The sequence below is a fragment of the Lycorma delicatula genome, chromosome 3, assembly GCF_047948215.1.
Source record: "Lycorma delicatula isolate Av1 chromosome 3, ASM4794821v1, whole genome shotgun sequence".
Lineage (NCBI taxonomy): Eukaryota > Metazoa > Arthropoda > Insecta > Hemiptera > Fulgoridae > Lycorma > Lycorma delicatula.
In genome coordinates this window covers 50275512-50297038 of record NC_134457.1, presented here as the reverse complement: position 1 = coordinate 50297038, position 21527 = coordinate 50275512, and the positions used below count along the sequence as shown (strand labels likewise).

The 21527-nt window shown below is 30.0% G+C and overlaps 1 protein-coding gene across 1 annotated transcript in view; it reads left to right on the top strand.

The window, feature by feature from the left end:
* The window catches only part of LOC142321587 (multiple PDZ domain protein-like), a 1133813-nt gene that overhangs the window by 1050123 nt on the left and 62163 nt on the right, over window positions 1-21527 (top strand). The window contains exon 34 of the mRNA XM_075359801.1: window positions 5342-5443. Coding sequence (XP_075215916.1) covers window positions 5342-5443 — 102 coding nt within the window. The remainder of the gene's footprint in view (window positions 1-5341; window positions 5444-21527) is intronic.

Below are 21527 nucleotides of genomic sequence, written 5' to 3'. Positions count from 1 at the left end.
TAATTTTTTAATTATTTACTTAAAATTATAATTAGTATGTGTATTACAAAAAAACTGTTAAGGTTTTTAAAAAAGATTTCTGTATTAGGATATATCTTTTTTTAATTTTCATGATGTATTTATGCTTATGAAAATTATATTTATGACAAAATAATCTATTTTTGAAATATGTTTGCATTATTCTACATTTTAGTTTACATTTGAATCCATTTGTGTATAAGTTACGGTGGGACTCTGAACATTATATTGTATTACCAACAGTCAATCTAAGATTCCATCCTACCTCCAAATATTACCGAGTCATGTTGACTCTTATGGTAGGATGCTTTAAACTGCAAAACTATGCATCCTTTGTTACCACTCAGATTTATGTAATGTGTACATAATTATTATATGTTAATTATATATAATTATATTTAAATTGTTAAATATGAACAGAAAATTGGAAATAATTGATATTGTATGGTTATTGAAATATTAAACATCATTTTTAAAAATACTAATAAAAAGGGTACTCATTAACAGTAGTACTGAGAATTTAAGTTATAAATAAAACTTCTGATAAAATCCACTTCTACAACCATACATACACTCTGATTGTATTTAATTTGAAATTACACCTGTACATTGACTGTTAAGAGTATAAAGATTATGTATGTTTTTATAAGTTATTAACACAAAAACAGTCTTAATCCTTTCTAGAGCTACTGTCACAAAGTATAAGAATGCATGAGCAGTACATATAACAATATTTACACCTCAGGCAACGTTGATGAGGTATACTTAGTCAATAGTTCCTTTCCTCTTCAGAAGCATACTAATAATGATTATGATAATTGTTTACAGCAAATAGGATTACAAGAGATATTTATATACTTCCTCTATCTAGAAAAGACAGTTATCTCTCTGCTAATAGTGACATCTAATGAAATAAAACGAATACTGCAATAAAATATGACTAAACCGTTAAAAATTTAAGATTTACTTTTTTTTAACTAGAAGATTTACTAACTGTATAACTTACTGTTTATTTGTAATTGGTAAATTAGTTATAATTGTTAAATTACATGTTGTTAGTAATGAGAAATTGAATACAAGATTATGATATAATCGTGAAAATGAATAAAGAAATAAGTAATTTTATTGTATTTTTATTAAATTGTTTATGAATGTTGCATGGCATTTCATATTTATTGTAATTAGTATTTGCTCTTATAACTGTATAAATTTTCATTTTGCTGTTTTTATTTGTTTCTTATAATGCTTATAAAATAACTAAAATAATGATCTGTTTTTTCTTTTATCATAATATTGCGTTTCTTACTTAGAGTGAATAATTTTTGTTGTTTTTACAAATAAATTAGACTTTTTTTGTTGTTAGTATGTTAATGTTTTCTTCAGCTCAATTATCATGTACTTCATTTAATTTTATTATCATTTCTGTGTTAAATGTCTTCTAGACTATGTGTTAATTATGTGGTTTCATTTTTATTAATTATGTGGTCTGAAAGAATTTGGAATTCATTAAAAATTAAAGATTAAATTATAGACTTCATATGATATTGCATGACAATTGTGGCCAGTAATGAATAGACTCTGTTAATTAACAAAGTTAATACGTACTGTTTGCTGACAATAATAACTTGTTTGGCAATATTATAATATTTAATAGAAATTGTCTTTGACTGAAATGTTTACATATAGCTTGTAAACATTGATTTATTAAAACAGACTGATTATATATCATTTCCTTCTCGTTTATTACAAATTAATTAATATTTAATTCATTTATTTATTGCACAAGTACATTCTGAAAGATGAGGTTTGTAGTATTTAAATCTGGTTATTTATGTTTCAACAAATTTTTACACACATTTTCCTGCATCATCTATAAAAATGTTACATTAATTCAGTAATAAAGCATTTCTGTTCATCAAAATACTTAAAATTCTCTATTGATTTTGACGAAATTTAATGTTCCTTTTTTCTTAATATGTCATATACCTTTATGTATCAAAAACAGATCACAGTACAAATTTATTGGGCTGAAATATTTCTTAAAATTACACATAAGATTTACAAAAAAAGACTTTATATATATATATATTTTCTTCTTTATTTTTCTTCAAAAAAGGTAAGAACTTTTTTGAGCAAAAATATATATATTAAATATTTTATCAAAATGAATCTTAGCAGCACAATAAGTTTATAATAATTCAAGCCATTTATGATTGTCTTATTGCTTTTCGCATGGTAGAAATTTTTTGCAGTGTTCATAATATCAAAACAAGTCATAATTTTTTTTAAATTAAAATATAATGTAAGAATATTTCAAAGAATAGAGAGCAAACTTCCTACCTCAGCAGATCAGATTTTAAATATATATATATATGTATTCAGCTATAATATATGCTACAATATAATATATGTATTGGTTATAGCCTACTTGACGCAGTCACAAGTTTTCCCAATAATGAGTTAGTCAGTCTCAAGAAAAATAAGCACCTCATGCCAAGCTTTCTAAGGAAAGAGAGGAGTAAAATGGTTTCCTGGTGCCATCTTCATTAAGCCAAATATATGATTAGATATCATTATAATAAGACTACAGAAATCTAGTATCATTTTTTAAAATGGTACAGAAATATCTTTTAGAAGAGCAAAATATACCAAAAAGTCTTCGAAAATATATATTAATGTAAAATATATCTCTTTTATGATTGTGATCCATCTAAGACACCTGATATAAAAGAATTACAAGCCATTTGCTTTCTCTGAGAGTTAAACTTATTATAAAGTCAGTATCTGTCATAAACAGAGTGAAGTTGTCACTTGCAGGACTGATTATCATCTGAATTTTGATATAATATTTAATTAATTTTTATTTTTGCTAATGTTTTACTCACCCTCAACTTTTTAGAGTAAACTTATATAATTAATTTTATTACTAATAATAGTTTCTTTTTAATTAATTTCTTCATTTATTTCCTCATGTGTTTAGTTGACACCCAATTACAGTTACTTAATAATGAATGAAATTTTATAGCATATGAAACAGTACCATGCTTAATCATAATTTGAACCCAGAACAATATGGGTGAATGGCAAGAGAGCTACCATTCTGCTTTAAAGATCTATAACATTTCTTAGATTACTATTCAGTAATTAAAATTCTGTGAATTCCAGAATAGTGTCATTTTCAAGAACTGTTGTAGACATAAAATATGAGAAAGTTTAGATACACTGTATACAAAAATAATATGTACCATATATTATCTTTAACTTGATTAGTATGAAAAAAACTTAACTATAAATTTTATGTTTTATCAGTATACAATAGTTAATTAGTAATATCGGTATAATTGAATTATAAAATTATTTTTTGAGGAAAATGGCAGCAGACTTGTACGGCAAGTTAAAAAAAATGTGCAAATGAATGAAGGATTTAAAAAAAAATCTTAGTAAACTGAGACTTTGAAATATATACTTTGATATATATGTTTACAATATATTTATTGAGTACATAAAAATAACAATTTTGTAAGATATTCTTCTTAAGCATTTTAATAATGTATATGAATTATAATGAAGTAATGATTAACACTTCTAACAGTACATGTTAAATTTAGTATGCTGTAGTAAATACAGCATGTTGTTTGTTGAAGACGATTCATTATCCTGTGTTGTGACAATAGTTCAAATATTATATATCAGTTTAAAGTGATAAACATTGTTGAAAGTAATATAATTTACTTCCTTCCTGGCTCACTTGCTTGCTTCCCAATAACTTTATTCTGAAGAAAAAGTAGTAATATTTATCTAATTTCTTACTAGGCTAAATATTATAACTAATTTTTATTTAATTTGTGAGTTATTTACAATATCCTTCAATAATAACAGGTATTCAATTATTTCATTTAAATATTAATAGGTGAAAAATTCTGTTTATATAATTTAACATGAAGGTTGACCTGTTATCAGTAGAGAGCCACTAATTCATTCTTCTGGTATCTTTCTAATACTAATTTTCACTTACATTTGTAATTTATTTATAAGTATTTATTTAGATTTTCTTGAACTTCTTTCCTGTTTTTTTTTTCAATTTTTTTTTTTTATTTGAAGATGATCTACTCATGAATGATATGTGGTATTATTTAAAAGCTAGATTAAATTGTTTTACTTAACCATTTGATAAATTATTATTTCCTTTTTTTTTTACAATACTCATAAAATTTTCAGTACATTTTTAGTTACTGAAAAAAACAAGGCTTTTTCAAACAAGCAAAAAAATAAATGAAACAATTGTATTATATAACTTCAGTTAAATGAATATAAACTAAATACAAAATACTGATACTGAATCAAAAACTTTTTATTACGAGCGTACTGTCCAGGATTGTTTTTATAGTACATTTTAAACAATATATGTTACCAATGTGCTGCATATCTGAAGTATAATAACACCTTATTAATCTGGATTAATGGGGGTTTCTATTAATTTCAGTTAAAATTTTTATGAATTAACTTAAATATATTTAAAAAATTGGTCTAAAATTTAACAAAAAATCACAAATTTTCAAATCACAAGTTTGGTCTAAAATTGAATAAATCTTATTTATTAAATAAGTAATGATTAGTGACATATTTTTATTAATCAAAAGCAGAATTTTATTAAAAAATAATTAAAAGTTTTTATAGTTTATAAATTCAAAGTTTTCAATTTAAATGCTTTATTAATTTAAATCATAATTTATTAAATAATTTACCTTGTATAAAGATTTTCTCATGTGAAACACTTATATTGAGTATTACTGAGACTAGTGATATTCTCAGAATGATATAATATTCCAAAAAAAAAGACAGAAGGAAATCGCAGTCAGTGACATGTACAGATGCTCCTGCCAGTTCTTTGTCATTATATAAAGCAAAATAAAACTTATGACAATTAATTTATGCAACTCTTAGTAATTATTTTTATTTAACATAAAACTATTTTTAGTTCAATTATGACAGTTCTGGTTTACATTTCTTCTCCTTCCATTGCCTAGATTAGTGAAGTCCAGATTCATAAGAGTGTTTTTTGTAATTTGTGTTTAATTTAAAGATATGCTTAACTTTTTTTCTTTAAAAAGCTGGATTAAAATATTAATAAGTTGCTTTATTTGTTAGATGCTATATACACATCTTTTTTTCATGCTTTAAATATTCTATATTTTTTTGCAGATTTTATGTATGCATTTCCTTTTTTTGTAAGTTACCTTTATAAATTATATTTTTGCTCTCCATTTTTGTAAATTGAAATAATTTTTATTTTTTTGCTAATTTATAATATTTTATTTTACAGACAGGTCAGGGTCTTGGGATCATGATAATTGAAGGTCGTCATGCAGAGGTTGGGCAAGGGATTTTCATATCAGATATTCAAGAAGGAAGTGCTGCTGAACAGGTAAATTGGTTAATTTTATTTGTTTAATATGTTTTTTTTTTAAAGGTATATATGAGTATTACACACTCTTTAATATGATGAAGCAATAATCTGTGAATTTTTTTAAATTTATATCCACCTATAGGATCATAAAATTGTAATTTATCCTTTCATAAGTTCAATAAGAAATTGTAACAGAAAAACTGCATTTCTTCTAAACTTATTCATAATTTAAGTTTACTCAATTCTGACTACTGTGTGGCATAGCTGCAAACTTGAAGTTTTATACAAAATTAATTACTTTTTACTATTTCTGAAAAAATCCAGTTTATTTTTGTTAATTTGTATATTAGTTTTTCACTTAAAATCATTTTTATAATAATGAAAATTAGGTGCATTACATCAAATTACATTCTAAGGCTTTTAATAAAGTAGAGAAGAGTTTATTTTCAGTTCGTTCTGTACTGTAAAAGTGGAAAAAGATTCATTTTAATTAGATTTGTTTAATGGTTTTGAACCTGGTTCAAAATATCAACATGTAGCAAAATAATTGCCAAAGGAGTTCCAACAGTAATTTATAATAATTTTTGTAATAGGATGGTTGTCGCGCTTATGTCACAAGTGCAACTTACACAGTCTGTTTTAATAAATAAGATTGGATAAAATGATTGATTGGGTAATTTCATCAGAAATGAGATCCAATCCATTTACTAAAAAGTCTATAAAAATTCTTTTTAAATACATTAACAACTATAATTCATAGTGAGTTGTGCATAAAAATATACTTTTTCCTATTACATCATTTATTTATTAGTTTCTGTTCAAATCATGATAAAATAACTACCACAGATTACTTGTAACTACTGCTTATTCATTTTAAATCTTTATGTTTCTGGATATAGTAAAATATAGCTTAAAAATGTTATTCTACTGGCAATTTTCTTTGAACAAAATAATCTAGAAATGTTAGTGGAATTCATTAACTTGTCACTGGAATAAGTAATTCTGAAGAGAAACTTTTGACATTCAATCTAAAATGTTCACATATTTACAGTTTAGGATGAATATTGAAAAATATTTTATTGAAACTTAAAGTTTAAATTCATACTTGCGTGGTAAAACTGAACAAAAGTTTTTTTAAGTTTTTGTTCCAAAATTGAAGAAAGATGAATGTGTCTGTCTTTTTTTGTGCTGAATTCAAGTATGTTTTTGGAAATTCTTTACAAAGTAAAATTTTTGGTAACACCTTTTTTGAATTTATTGTACCTTGTATTTAAAAAAAGATAAGTAGTAGAGGTTACAAAAAAAGTAAGCTTACAAAGTTAGCTTAGAAAATTTAGGTTAAAAAGTAAGGTAGCTTACAAAAAAAGTAAAGTAGAAATATTTTTTGTTGTAGTTTGCGTTTACAAGGAATATTTGGAACATTCCTTGTAAAGTACAAGATTTGTCAGAAAACTTGTGCAGATTCTGCTTGCCTTCTTGACTTCTACAGCTTCTCAAGACAAAACATCTTAATGAAACTGTTCACATGTTCATCACTGACTCTAATAGATTTGGTTACAAGAAATCAAAGTTTGAATCTAAGAAATGCATTTTGAAAGATATTTCCCATATTTCTGTTATTTTTTTAAAGGGCTATCCACTATTTCTTTGTATTTACCTAACTTCTGATTCCTAGAAGTTCTGGCAAACACTTTACGACTACCTGACACCTGTTTCGACCTTGTTCAACACACTTTCAAATTCTCATCTTCCATTAGGTAGATATCTTACCTGAGGTCCTACAACGATTCCTTCAATCAGTAAGCTTTAGGAATCTTTTCCAAATCTCCAAATACAAGTTCATTATGTTGTTGCTTTTACATGGTTTTTCATTAGATCAAGATTTTTATGTAGTGGAGGTAGATAATTTTTTTTTTTAATTGTTGTGTATCTACAACATTTTTCTTTGCTTTTATGCTCCTTTTGGCCATTATTTCTATGTGGAGTAATTTTTTCTGCCTGTCCTGTCCCACTCATTAAGAAAAAAGCTGTTCTTCATGAACCAATTTAAATCCAAGTAACAGAACTACTACTTTTAAGTTTCTACAAAAGTTTGTGTTCTCTCTACTCTTAATTTTATACAGCATGCTCTTTAAGTCTTTTCATATTATAGTTATCCAGCTGCAGTAATGGAAATTTATTTCCATTTTGGAAAAACACGTGTCTCTCAGATTAACTTTACATGAATCAATGAACAAATATCAGCATAAGCGTAGCCAGGATTTTCTCCAGGGGGCAAAAATAAGATGCTTTTTGTTAAAAATGGTTTTATTTGAACATTCGAAACAGTAAAAGTAATTAGTTGCATTGTTATTCGAACCTATCTAAATCTTATTTCAGCTCCTAGCCTACAAAAATTCTGGCCAAATTTTGATAAAATTTCTTTCTCAAATTTATTTTTAGCACCCTGAACCTTTATTTTTATGCACACTCATCATACAAAGACCAACAAGCCGATTTTCTGACATTTTTGACCGTAAAAAAGTTGCTGAGGGATAATACATACTGTTTAAGTGAGATAAGCAGCATCCATTTTATGGATGGGTAGAACAATTGGGTTTCTTTAGTGCAGCTAGTTCTATCTCACGTCAGTTCAGCATTTGGCACATTTCTTCCTAACCACTGGTTGTACCAGAATTCAGCTTTACTGAGGAAATCATTCAAATTGTAGAAACTACAAAAACTTGTAGTTTTTTTTAAATTCTCATACTTCATATCAAGCATTTCATGAGAGTAAGCAATGAGAATGTGGACAAGTTCTACTCAGAAAAACACTGTTCCAGAGACATTAATAATGAATCTATGTATGGAATAATTAGTGATTTTCTCCAAAACTTGCTAAGAGTCTGTGCTAGTGGATTTACATGATGTTTCTGCTGATTTATGACTCACAACATACTGAAATCTGTTCCCAGATGCTCGGCAATTGTTTCAGCCTTTGGTATAATACTTTAACTTTCAACAACTGCATTTACACGGTTGTTTTCTCATGATGTCTGTGATTTTTTTTTTTATGTGATTTGCACATTGAATAAGTCTACACTTGTTGACTGAAGAGCATTTACCACCAGTTGCAGGAGTGCTGAATATTTTGCTATGAGATACACTAACAATGAATTCTGATTTTGTAGCAGCATAGTGCATTTGAAAAGCAGCTTTTCTCGTTGCATTGTTATAGTCTGTTGATAGTTTTTCAAGCTTCATAACGATTTGCACATTGTTTCTTGAATGTGGGAATACTTTTACATTTGAAGACCAACAGGTATCACAGAGCATTGGTATATTCAATATGCATTTTCGACAAAGGGGGCCGATTCTCAGATAAATCTTATTATTTATTTTATTGTGGAGACCATATTTTATATCATTGCCATTTTTTTAAGTCATTTACAACTAAGTTTAGTTTGTGACTAGCATAGCGAAAGTATAACGCTCTCGTATACTTTTTTTAAATAATTTTCTGGACACCACCATCCTTTTCTGCCGTATTGGAACACCCATTGTATCCTTGTCTGACGTACTTTTCTGGATCAAGGCCTACCTTTTCTACAAAGTTGTTAATTGCAGATGCTACAGATTTTGCATCCATGTCAGTCAGCTACAAAACCTAGAAATTACTCACGAATCATCTTTTCTTCATCAAAAAATCTAACTCCCAGTGGAAAGTCCTTTCCCTGATATTTCACTGCTCTCATTTGCCAGAATACTGTAAGCACATGCTTTCATTATGTCAGTAGTGATTTCTCTAATCACGTCGCCACATAGACCAATTATTTCATTTTGAATACATGGTGACAGGTAAGTGGCATTTTTTGTGCCTTTTTCTATGTTCTCTTTTAAAATTTGGTCACCAGTGTCAATTTTGAGTTTGATCAAGTCTTCAAAAGCACCTTCATGATTTCTTTGCCCCCTCAAAGATAGGTCAAAAAACAGTTGAAATCTTAATGCAACAATTGTTAGCTTCTATTGCTTGTTGATGGGCAGAATTCAGCTGTACATCAACTGGTATGTTTTAAACAAAACATTTTGCTGCTGTGGCAGTCGATTTGTGCCACTGAGATGACATGTGAGATTTTGCAAATCTGTGCATGTCTTTATAGCAAGTAAAGGGTCTCACTCTGAAAGAATCCAAAACGCCATGCACATTAGTTGGTGGAAATAACACATAGTAGATGCACAATGTGCCCTTTAATTTCTTGGAATATGCCAGCCAAGGAGCATAATCTGCCAATTTGAATTTTCTTTTTAATTGCACAACATCCTTAGTAAAGTCATAACTTGGCATTGGTGACCAACAGTTTTTTAAAACTTATCTCTTTTGAGTTGAGATCATACTAAACAAACTTCCAAGCCAGCGACCCACATCATTATCAAAATACATTTGATCCTGTACACCAGAACCAGTTGGTTGTGAAGATCCACTTGATTTTTCACCAACATTCTGCTTCGATTTCTCTTCAATGCCGCTATCACTTTTGCTACTACTTTTATCTGGTTGCTTCCTCATCTGTCTCCCTAAAAGAAAATAAATAACAACTACTATACTTCCTAAAAAAAAATTAAAGCAACTAAGAATTTAAGCTTCTGAACAGACTCTACTAGAAACTTCAAACTTAAAATGGTTTTTTATCGTTTCCATACAATAATTTTTCACAAAGTTACAATGTTTTGAAAATCAATAAAAAAATTTTTTTGTTCATGAAAAATGTTCTTAACCCAAATATGAGATGATGAGTTTCAAAACTGTATAATTATCATTATTTTAAATTTACGAAAGTAAATTTTTTTCATTTCCATAAAATTGTACTAGTGGAATAAGTAAAAAAAAAAAAAAAAAACTGGTGGAATGGTTAAATCTAACAGGCTTTGGCTGTATACAGAATGAAATTAATGTGAACCAAAATTTTTGTTTCAAGATTGTGTTGTGTTTAACATAACAACTTTTGTAGTGTTTGAATTTGATCACAAAAAAATTGGACTATTTTGAGTTTTGAACCATTCTCTATTTATTAGCTATCGAATGTTTTGTTTAGCTATTAATGTTTATTTGTTAATGAATGATGGTATTTTTTAATAAACCTTTAATATTTTGTACAAATTTTTTTATTATTTGCAACTAGCAGAAGTAGTTAGTTGTAAAATCAACCATTTCAAAATTCAAAACCATCTAATTAAACAATACTGCTGCAAAAGTAGCTAATTACAATTTTCATTTGTTATTTTAAATTACTGGAGTATGGTATACTTGTCATTATTTCATTATTTAGTATTTTATGATTTTTCTTAAAATTTCAGTAATAAAAACTAACATCAAAATCACTTTATTACAAACAAAAAAAACAGTCTTCACATTTCCTGAACATTTTAGGTTGCTTTAATTAGTTTTACAACTGATCAACTCAAATAAAAATAATATAGATACATATTTTGTGCTAAAAAAAGTTTGAATATATATTTTAGATTGCTAATGTTACGGGATTGTGGTCTGAACTAGCTTAAATGCATCAATTCACTCAACTGACTCGCTCACACTGATTGCAGTGCTAAAATAGAGAATAGAAGATACTAGTAGAACTTTCCCGCTAAATCCAACCTTGAACATTCTATAATCTTGGAGTTTTACCACAGACCATCCAAACTTTGAACTGCCAGTTCCCAATCGTTCACCAGAGAGCGCTACCGCCATGATTCAAACATGCTTTGTTACCGCACAATACTATTATAACCTGTTGATAGTGACATATAATTTTTCATTTGATTAAATGAGCCGGGGGGTGGGTCCTGCCCCACCATGGTTATGCCTATGAATATCAGTACCCTATTTTATACTCATGACCAAGGGATTCCATAACAGAATAAATATTACTACAAAAACCAAGTCGTTATTCAAGTGAAAATGAAAATTAAATCTTTAACGATTAGATTTTGAAAAAGGATATTGAAGATTAGAAAAAATTGCTGAATTTAAAAAGTAGCCTCATTTTAGTTGATCTATACTAGATAAATTTTAATTGTGTTCTGACATCTATCAAAAGATAAAATTGTTTTTACAAAATCTGTTTATTCTGTGATTTCTGATGAATATTTTCTAAGATGAAAATATCTGCAGATTTTTTACAATATTTAATACTATATTTTAAAATAAGGCTTTTTCATATTAGCAGCTATATATTGTCTCCTAAAGAATAGATAAGCAAGAAATCTTAGGTTAAGCATGATACTCTATTCATGAAAATTCAAATGTTTTTAATCTTGCAGATTCATTATTCAAACTATATTTTTTTAATATTGCAACAATTTCTTTATTTGCTTTACATTTCAGTTATGTTTACATATTTTTTTCTCTAAAAAATGTCTGGTGCTTCAATTGTATTTAATTTAAATTACCTAACCACATTAATTTTCTTATTATTGATTTATTAAGAATATATTTGATGTAAATGTTTTTGAGACCTTGGTTTTCGATGGATTTAAATTTTTAATTTCTTATTTATATATATATATATATATATATATATATATATATATATATATATATATATATATATATATATATTATTTCTTTCTTCTAATTATTTCTTTTACATTTTTTATTTGACAACACTTTTATGAGTTTTGGTATATCAGCTTGTAAAAAATAGTGTAATATCATCAACTATACTTTTTTCTTTGGAATCATATTTTACCCAGTATCACTTTCAAGACTGAAATAAATTGTTTCTGAAAAAAGTTACATAATTTTTTTTAAATAGGAAAACTGACAAGAATAAATGTTGGGAAGGAAAACTTGTAAAGGTAGAAGATCAAGTAATTAAACGACTTAATATTTGATCGAAACAACTTCAGGAAGAAAATTAAAAAATTAAAAGGTTTCTAATAAGAAAACCCCTGAAGAAGGGAATAAGTAAAAAAATGGGAACTTTACTAAAGAGAATAAATTAGTCAGAAGAAGGAAAAAAGCCTTCTCCAAATGCATCAAAAAATACTAGAGAAAAATTTAAAAAAAAAAGATATACTTATCTTTTTGTGATACACAGGTGGCCCAGCAACAGAAAAAAAATTGGAAGTTTTTTTATTGAATATTTTTTTTCAAAATTGACAAAGAAAACATTTATGTCTGAAACTTTTAAAAAGAATCATTTTGTTGATATTTCATTGCATTAGGACCAGTTATAATATGTACCTGTTTGATGTGCTTTAAAAAGACAATATTGAAAATGTATAGTATTGTACAATTATACTATTGTCATAATTTTTTAACACAGGAAGTTTGCAGTATACTCCATAATTAACAAGGATCTATAAATTATTTTTCTTCATTTCTGATGTGGACATCACATGACTTCCTTGTACGCCTATTAAATTACATATACACATTTTTTGCTGCACTTCATTTAAACTTATTTCATTTGAAAGTGAGATACGATCCTCCAATAAAGTGGACAGTTATACAATTGCTGAAAGATTAGTTTTTATTAACATCAAACAATGATTAATACAATAATCTTACATGAACTATTAGGATAAAATAAAAGTCCCTTTATTACTCATATTACTAGATAGTACTAGTATTATTCGTAACTTCGTAAGTTGCTGATTAACAAAAATTTTTGATTTCTGGTTTGTCATATGAATAAAAGTTAATAATAATTAAACTATTCCGTTTAGTGAACTCCTGTATATTGGTTACAAATGTTCATTTCGACCTAACGGTGTAAAATATTTGGTTTTTATTATTGGATTATTTTGTGAATAATCCAATCATACAGGAAAAAGAAAGATAACATGAAGAAATGTATCTCAAAAAACGACAAGAAGATGAATATGCAGGGGAAGAAAATATTAAGAACAAAGGAAGATGATTAAGAATGGATGATGAATATAAATAGAGAAAAAATTTGAAAACTAGAGAACGTGTACACAAATTGAGATCAGAAGAATTTTACCAAACCAAAGAGTGATTAAATGATTGGCAAAAAAAAAAACAACAAATAAACGAAATGATGATGAACTCCGACTTTGGGAGAATATTGTCAGACAATATCAGAGAAGTAATGAAATAAAAGATAAGAATTTTTTTACAATTTATTAAAGATCGGGCATGTATGCCTCAGTGTATATGTTATTCGTGAGAGTCTATTTTTCAGCCACTCTGTAGTTAACTTTATTAGATAAAATTAAACAGAAATTCCAGAATAATTAAATAAAATTAAACAAGAAAATCCAAAAATTATAGGATTATAAATTATAATTTTTAGTTAATATTAAATCAGATATTTCACCAAATACATGTACACATATGTATGTAACACCTATTAAATTACATTTATACATTTTTAAAAGTACATTTAATTTCATTTCACTCATAATATTTTTCTTTTTTTTATTATGATTTATTATAAAACTTTTTTTACAATCGCGGATTAATAGTTACTAAATCAATGTATTTAAATTAAAAAAAAGGAAAAAAAAATAAAAGGGGATGAAGCCTAATTCGAACCGATGTGTCTTCCCTTTAAAATCCAAATATTTCATTTATTAAAATTTTTATTTCAATTCCAATCAAAAGGGGAGGTGCACAACTAGATGTTACAACAGAGCTATACCCAAAATTTCAACATCATACGGCCAATCGTTTCTGAGTTATGCGAGATACATACGCACATACATACATTCGTACGTACGTACAGACGTCACGCCGAAAGTAGTCAAAATGGATATTTCCGTTGAAATATGAAAAACGAAATGTTTCGCGATCACAATATTTCCTTTACCTCGTACAAGGAAGTAAAAAAAATAAAAAAGGACATGAAATTTTTTTTTTGTTCAATAACAATTATAATTACAATCGGCTCTCCTGCGGATGCATAAGTAAGTTTCCTGACAAAAGCACGTGATAAGGAGGTCCTTAAGGAACCCTCAAAATAAGTAATACACAATAAATAGTTGCAAGGAAACTTAAAAGTCCAATATGAAATTTCAAGCTCAATCATAAATCACAAAATATTAATTTCAGCATCACATAGTCCACAAAAACAAACATTAATAATAAAGAATAAAAAGAAAGAGTAATAGCAAAGAAATTAGATAGACACCACTAAACTTGATGGTGTTAAATTCCAAACTGTTACGCTGACGTCGAGTACATGGACACGACTCAACCGTCGGACGTCCCTGCTGTTATCGAGTAGATTAATTGCAAAGTGGTTTACATGATTCTCAAGCCTCCGCAGTTATTTGACACTGCGCTGCCGTGCAATCTCACAAACCGACGGGAGCTCCAGATAATCGTGAATCTCATCATTCCGCGTGAACCATGGCGCTTCGTCAATCACCCTCACTACTTTGTTCCGGAATCGCTGTATAATTTCCATATTACTAGTACTAGCCGTTCCCCACAATTCTACACCGTACACCCAGATTGGGCTAAGGATAGATTTACAAATTAACATCTTGCTGGATAACATGAGGCCTGGGTCCTTCCGTAGCAGCCAATGAAGTTCCCTGTACCTTGCGTTCAGCTGTTTCCTCTTCATACTCACTTGACACTTCCAGACCAACCAGGTGAGTCCCAGGTACCGCACAGTCTCCGTTTGCGGGATCAAGAGACCATCAAGTACACACCAGGACAGTCACTCCTCCGCATGGCGAATGTGACGTGCCTCGACTTACCTTGATTAAAGTTAACCCTCCACTTTTTCTGCCACGCGCAGACACGGTCTAGCGCCATTTTTAGATCCTGCGAGACTAGGCCAGGGTCTTCGTTAACGGCCAGGATAGCAGTGTCATCGGCGAACGTGGCGATGATGCAGTCCTCCAGGGCCGGAATGTTCGCAGCGAACATGTAATACAACAGGTCCCAGCACAGAGCCCTGAGGGACATCCGACCCAATCTCAAAGAATCTTGAAAACTCGTAATTACATTTCACCTGAGCGAAACGCCCCTCAAGATAATTCCGCAAGACTAGGAAGTAGGGTTGAGGAAGATGTTTTAACTTGTAGAGCAATCCAGGTATCCATACCTTATCAAAACGCCATACCTTATCCATACCTATCTAAGAACGCCGTCGAGCAGAATTTCCTCTCCTCCCAGACACCCACTGATGACTCTAAGGGATTGTTCGATTGTGGAATGGCCACAACTGAACCCAAAACTGGTGGTCCGGAATTATCTCCTTTCTCTTCACTGATTGAAGCCTGTGCAATAGGTAGCTTCTCAGACAATTTAGATAAGACCGGTAATAGGCTAATATGTCTGTAAGAAGAAACTTCCTGTGTAGACTTCTCTGTAGTTTAAGATCATCACCACCTGTGACACCTGCCATTCCGCTGGGAAGTAAGACGTCCGCCTAACAGCGTTAAACAGATTCCTAATGTACTCGATGCCTTTAAGTGGTAACATGACAAGCATTTTGTGCATCACTAAGTCAAAGCCCAGGGCCTTCCTTAGTTGCTTTCTGTGGTTGACTAATTTCAGTACCAACCTTGCAGAGATCGGTTTAATCGGGAAGCTGATTGGCATTGAACTCTCAAGGAAGTCGTTAACATCCACATCACCGGGGCCCTCTTCATCGTGGGTTCGGAACGTTACCTCTAAGTGTGAAACAAGCAAATCTGCCTTCTCCTTGTCAGTCCTCGCCCACGATCCAGAACGCCTCTGTAGGGCGGGGAGTGTTCCTGGGGATCGTTGCGGTTTCTTCGTAGCCTTCCATAAGGAGCATCCATCTCCATTTACGTGAGAAAGATTTCCAATGTACTACTTGAATGTCCTATTTCTGATAGTCCTCAACAACTTACTCATCCTCCATGCCGTCCTATTAGGAAGAATACTGGTCTTCTGAAATGCTGCCAATTCCGCAGGAGATAATATAGGTGACAAAAAAGTCAAGTGAATTCGGGATCTTCATCAGATCCGTAGGTCAGTATGTGAGCTGAAATCCTGATACTACGTCCAGGTGCAGAGTCTGGACACACCACCTCAGCATTCTATCCCTGCTGGTTGTCAACGGGGAACCCCACAATGGGTATTTTTCATTCCAGTCTCCTTCAGCAATAAATCTAGAACCCAGAGTCACAAAGTAATCAAAAAACAACTTGTCAGACACTGTATGGTGCAGAGGGCAGTACACCATGGACAGCCTAATAAGCCTTAACCAGTCTGTAATTTCAACCGGTTGCCTGAATCTGGTCACTGCAGAAGCCCGGAAGTTGGGATGCTGCAGAGAATTCCTAAACAGAAGTGCAGTTCCTCCAAGGACCCTCCCTTCTAGGTGATTTGTCACATACACAGAATAACCTTGAAGCCTAAGGTAATTCCAGTCAGTAAAGTGCATTTCCGATATCAACATTACGTCCAGGGAATTGGAAACTCTCTTAACCCTTAGTCCCTCATGCCTAGAAACTAGGCTGTTAATGTTCCATGTAGCTATTCTTAGAAGTCTAGATATCAACAGATTTTGGAGAGCACCTGGGTGAGCAAGGCTATCAGACTCCCAATCTGTTGAACCAGGAAATCTATATTTGATGATAGCCTGTCCAACTTCTCCACACTCCCCTCACTAGCACTCCCATCTGCTGTAGCATACATTTTATGGAGAGATTCAGGCTTCGCATTGACTCTGTCCTTGGCACTCCCCTACCCAACGAAGGGAAGTTTTTAACATAAAGCGGGGGCTGGCCACCCTGCAGCTAGTGGCTTCGACTGTCGGAGCAAGCTGCGAGTTCCAATTTGCCTTCCACCTACGCTTCCTCTACAATATCTCTTGATATACCCTGCGGCCTCGGTAGTTTACCAAATGGTCGGACTGACACAAGGTGCAGGTTGCAGGAGTGCTCTTATCCTTCCTGGGACAGTCAGCTGTCTGATAGCCCCCTCTACATTACGCAACGGAAAGCCCTCATACAATTGTTCTTAGTGTGCCCATATCGCTGACACCTCATGCACTGCACAAGGCCTGTAGGTTTCCATGGCGTCTCAAACAACACTCTTTAATTGGCAATGTACTCCAATTCAAAGATGGTCTTATTGTTCTCCTGTAGCTCCAGGTTCACGAAAAAAGTCGATGTGAACTCCTTAGTTACCCTGTGACATGCATTTATCAAGTCCCATCAGTTGATGCCTGTGGCCTTCGATTTCGCCTTTTATCATCCCCAGTGAAATCGAGTGGTGCAGGTTTCTGATTACAATACAAAAGGTTTGTTGACTTGTGAAAGTATGACCTATCAATCCATTCTCCCGAACAACATATATAATCTTCTTGTACGCCTCCATGTCCCTAGAAATTATTCTCAACTACTTACTTCCAACCAGTCGAATGTTGTAATCACTTTTTCACACAACTGCATCCAATAGTTTGTACAGCTTCAGTACGTCGTTTATCTCATAAAGCACAATCGGAGGAGGCTTGACTGTTCAGGTTTGTTCACAACATCCATATTCTCTAGTGGAAGGCCAATAAACCTGTTCGAGTAAGTTGTCATTGCTAGGACTATGATTTACTGCTTGCCTCCTCAGCACAGGTATTGTCCTCCACTGGCTAGTAGTAGGCTGGGACTTCATGGTTATACTCTTGTTATCACTCAAAGCAAGTGACAGATTATTCACCAAGTCATCTCTAATAAGCTTCCTGCGCGCAGCCCTCCTCGGATCCCTATCCAACAATGGCAGCGGATCATGTTTCCTGGATGGTACATGACAACCTCCAATATCAGATGGCTCCTCGTCTGTCATATCTGCCAAAGGCAGCTGATCCATACCGAGCAACAACTAAACTGTACATAAACATAAACAAAACTAGAAACCATAAAAATTAAATAAATAAAGAACACTCCCTAGCAATGAAACAGTGGAACAAAAAGATCGTCCAAAATTATAATTGAAAAGAAAAAAATAATAAAACTTAATACTTAAAGAAAATTAATTTCCAAAATGCAACCACAGATATAAAACAGAACGAAAGAACACAATATAACACAAAAATAACTTTTAGGTAGAATACAACAAACATACGACTATCTCAAAGAACAGCTGTTATTGAAATAAAATCTAAAGACCAAAATTTTTCGCGACACAATACTTCCTTTACTTCATACAAGGAAGTAAAAACAATCTGTAATACACATTTTGTGGTATCTAAACACAAGTAAAATACTGCCTTTTTTCTAATTTTATGATTTTTTTTTAATTATGATTTATTTTTTATTTTTACTTAGATTTGTTTTTATCAGAGTAGAATGAATCCATTGGATGTAAATATTTCCTGTTTTCAAGAAAAATAACAATTCTAGAAGTTGACATTTCAGTCATATATGTCTTACTGAAATACTGTCTTTTGTTTCTCATTACCTGTGTATGAATAATCAGAATATTTATTTATTAGAATATTTACATATGAATTAATGTGTGTATTTCTTAAAGAATAACAAATTTATTTAAATACAAAATATTAAGTTTATTACACAATTTAAATTTTAAATTTACTCAAATATATTGTATTATTTCATAATTTAAATCATTATTATGATAATATCAAATAAAGACAATACAAAACATTAACATAATTTTTTTTTTTAATTAATAAGCCAGGAAATCATTGAACAATAGCCTTGCTATGGTTGTTAAATCACGTTCTCAATTGTAACAACTAAGAACTTGTTTTGTAACAAGTTGTGCAAAAATAATATTCTTAGAAGTTTAAATAGAAAATTCTTCTTTTATTCTCAATTCTATATTACTATGAAATTTTTGTATGTATCAGCAACATTTTTTTCTATTAATGAATTAATTATTACTCATTTATTACTTCATTACTAGCACTCATTTATTACTTAAAATGATGGCATTTAGTTGTTATATTTTTTAACTGCATAATTTTTTAGTTTTAAGGTGTTAAATTGCTGTATTAAATACAAATACTTGATTATTGAAATGAATTGGAAAGTAGGAAAGCACTCAAAAGCAGTTTAAAAAAAATTCATCGTTTTATTTTTAATTTTTTTAAAAGTAGTTTTGGATTTAACCACAATTTTTTATAAAAAGTCTTTGAGACCTTTCTTGTTATCAGATTTGTTTTTTTCTGTTAAAATTCTAAATCTGTAATAGTGTATAATTTGATTTATACAATATTTTTTTTGATTTCACTTTTTCTCTTAAAAAAAATTAGAGACTAAAAGGTACTATTGCTACTGCGACAAAAATAATTTTTGTGTAATAAATAATTTGTAAGGGTCTGCAATCAGAACAAACAGTTACAATTAAAAAACATTTTTTTTTGTTTTTTTTTTAACAGGATCCTTTTAATGATTTAGATACTCAGTTTCCCTGTGGTGATAGTTTTTAACTGACTTAATTTAATTTATCCCACTCTTCTTCACTTGTGTGTGTGTGTGTGTATGTATATATATATATATACTTCAAAAGTTTTGAGATTGGTGTAGTGATCAAAATGACATTCTTTAGATTCAGTGTTAAGAATTCATCAGAAAAAATATTAGATGTAGTGGTTTTTCATCCATTCATCTAAATCACGTGAAAAATCTTTTAAATGTTCAATTCCATTATTGTTAAGATATGTAAGTTTCAGCTGTCAGTTTCTTGTGCTCTGATTTCTGTGTTCATTTGATTTATCATGCTGGAGTAAAATTCACTACAGTAAATTTTGAATACTTTTGGTTGATCCTGATGTTTTAGGGTATTGATTCTTCACTTTTGTGTTTTTCATTTTTTCAGTTAATTTGTACGTTCATACATATTTAATTTTATATATAGATGTAGATGATATAATTGTTGACTAAAACATTTTATTTTTTTTTTAAAGATTTGTTAACTTTTTAAGGTAAATTTTTGGTGCAACTTTTAGTTTATTTTACACTTAAACAATTATAGTATTATTATTTTTTTATTGTTAAGCAAATTTTGGGATTGTTTGTATACACATGTTGTTAAGTATAATATTAATTTCCTCTAACCTTCAATGTATTTATCTTCTATGATCAAAGTGCTTTACATAATATGAAGGTAAGCTCATGAATTCATTGATTTTCATGATGAAATGTGATTAATATTTTAAAAGACAAATACAATAAAACTGCCCATTTTCTAAACTTTGTAATATACTTTTAAAAGTGTGAATAAATATCTTTTAGATCTTTTCCATTGATAGTATATATTTATCATTGGTTACATTGATGTTAATGTCATCTATATTGAGAGCTGATAGTGAATACTATTGGATCAGTATGGAATTAGGCAATAATTTGAACTGTACAGTAGTTCTTAATGTTTATTATGACCTTTAAAATATTCTTTACACTTACATGAGGAGTTGTACTACTCCCTCAATATAGTATGACATGTATAAAATATGTTTGTTTCTATTGTTTACGTTTTTCATGAATTTTTATTATACATAGTTTAACTTTTGTTAGGAAATGAGTAAAACATAGTTCAAAATAGTAATAAATAGTTCAATAGAGTAATAAATAGTTTTATTTAAATAAATTATCAAAATGTTTAATTTCATCCAAAATAATATTGAATAATTTTTTTTAAACTGTCATTGACTGATGTGATCATTTACCACTGCAAAAATACCAGCGTAAAGGAACTGTCTTAATGATGTACTTAATTTTTTATGATCTACAGCATTGATTCTCAAATTGTTTTGTCCACCACTCACATTGAGAATCAAACATATTCTAGCAGCCCCAAAATTTTTAAGCTTACTATTTGTTAAAAATAATAATTACAATTGCTGTTTTTAGATGTGCTCTTAAAAACAGCAATTGTAATTATTGTTTTTAAACTTGACATATACTATTTCTGAGTTAAACCTACATTTAACTTTACATTTTAGATTGAAATATCAGGAAAACATCATTTTTACCTTTTTTTTAATCAGCCATTGCCTTCCTATACCACCTGAACATCCCCAATTTTCTGAGGGTCTACTTCTACCACCCCAACCCCCTTGAGGTCTCTAGCACCCACAAGGGGGCGTTATCACCCACTTTGAGAACGAATGATCTACAGTGTCCAGTAAATGGACACCCCCACTATGAGGGG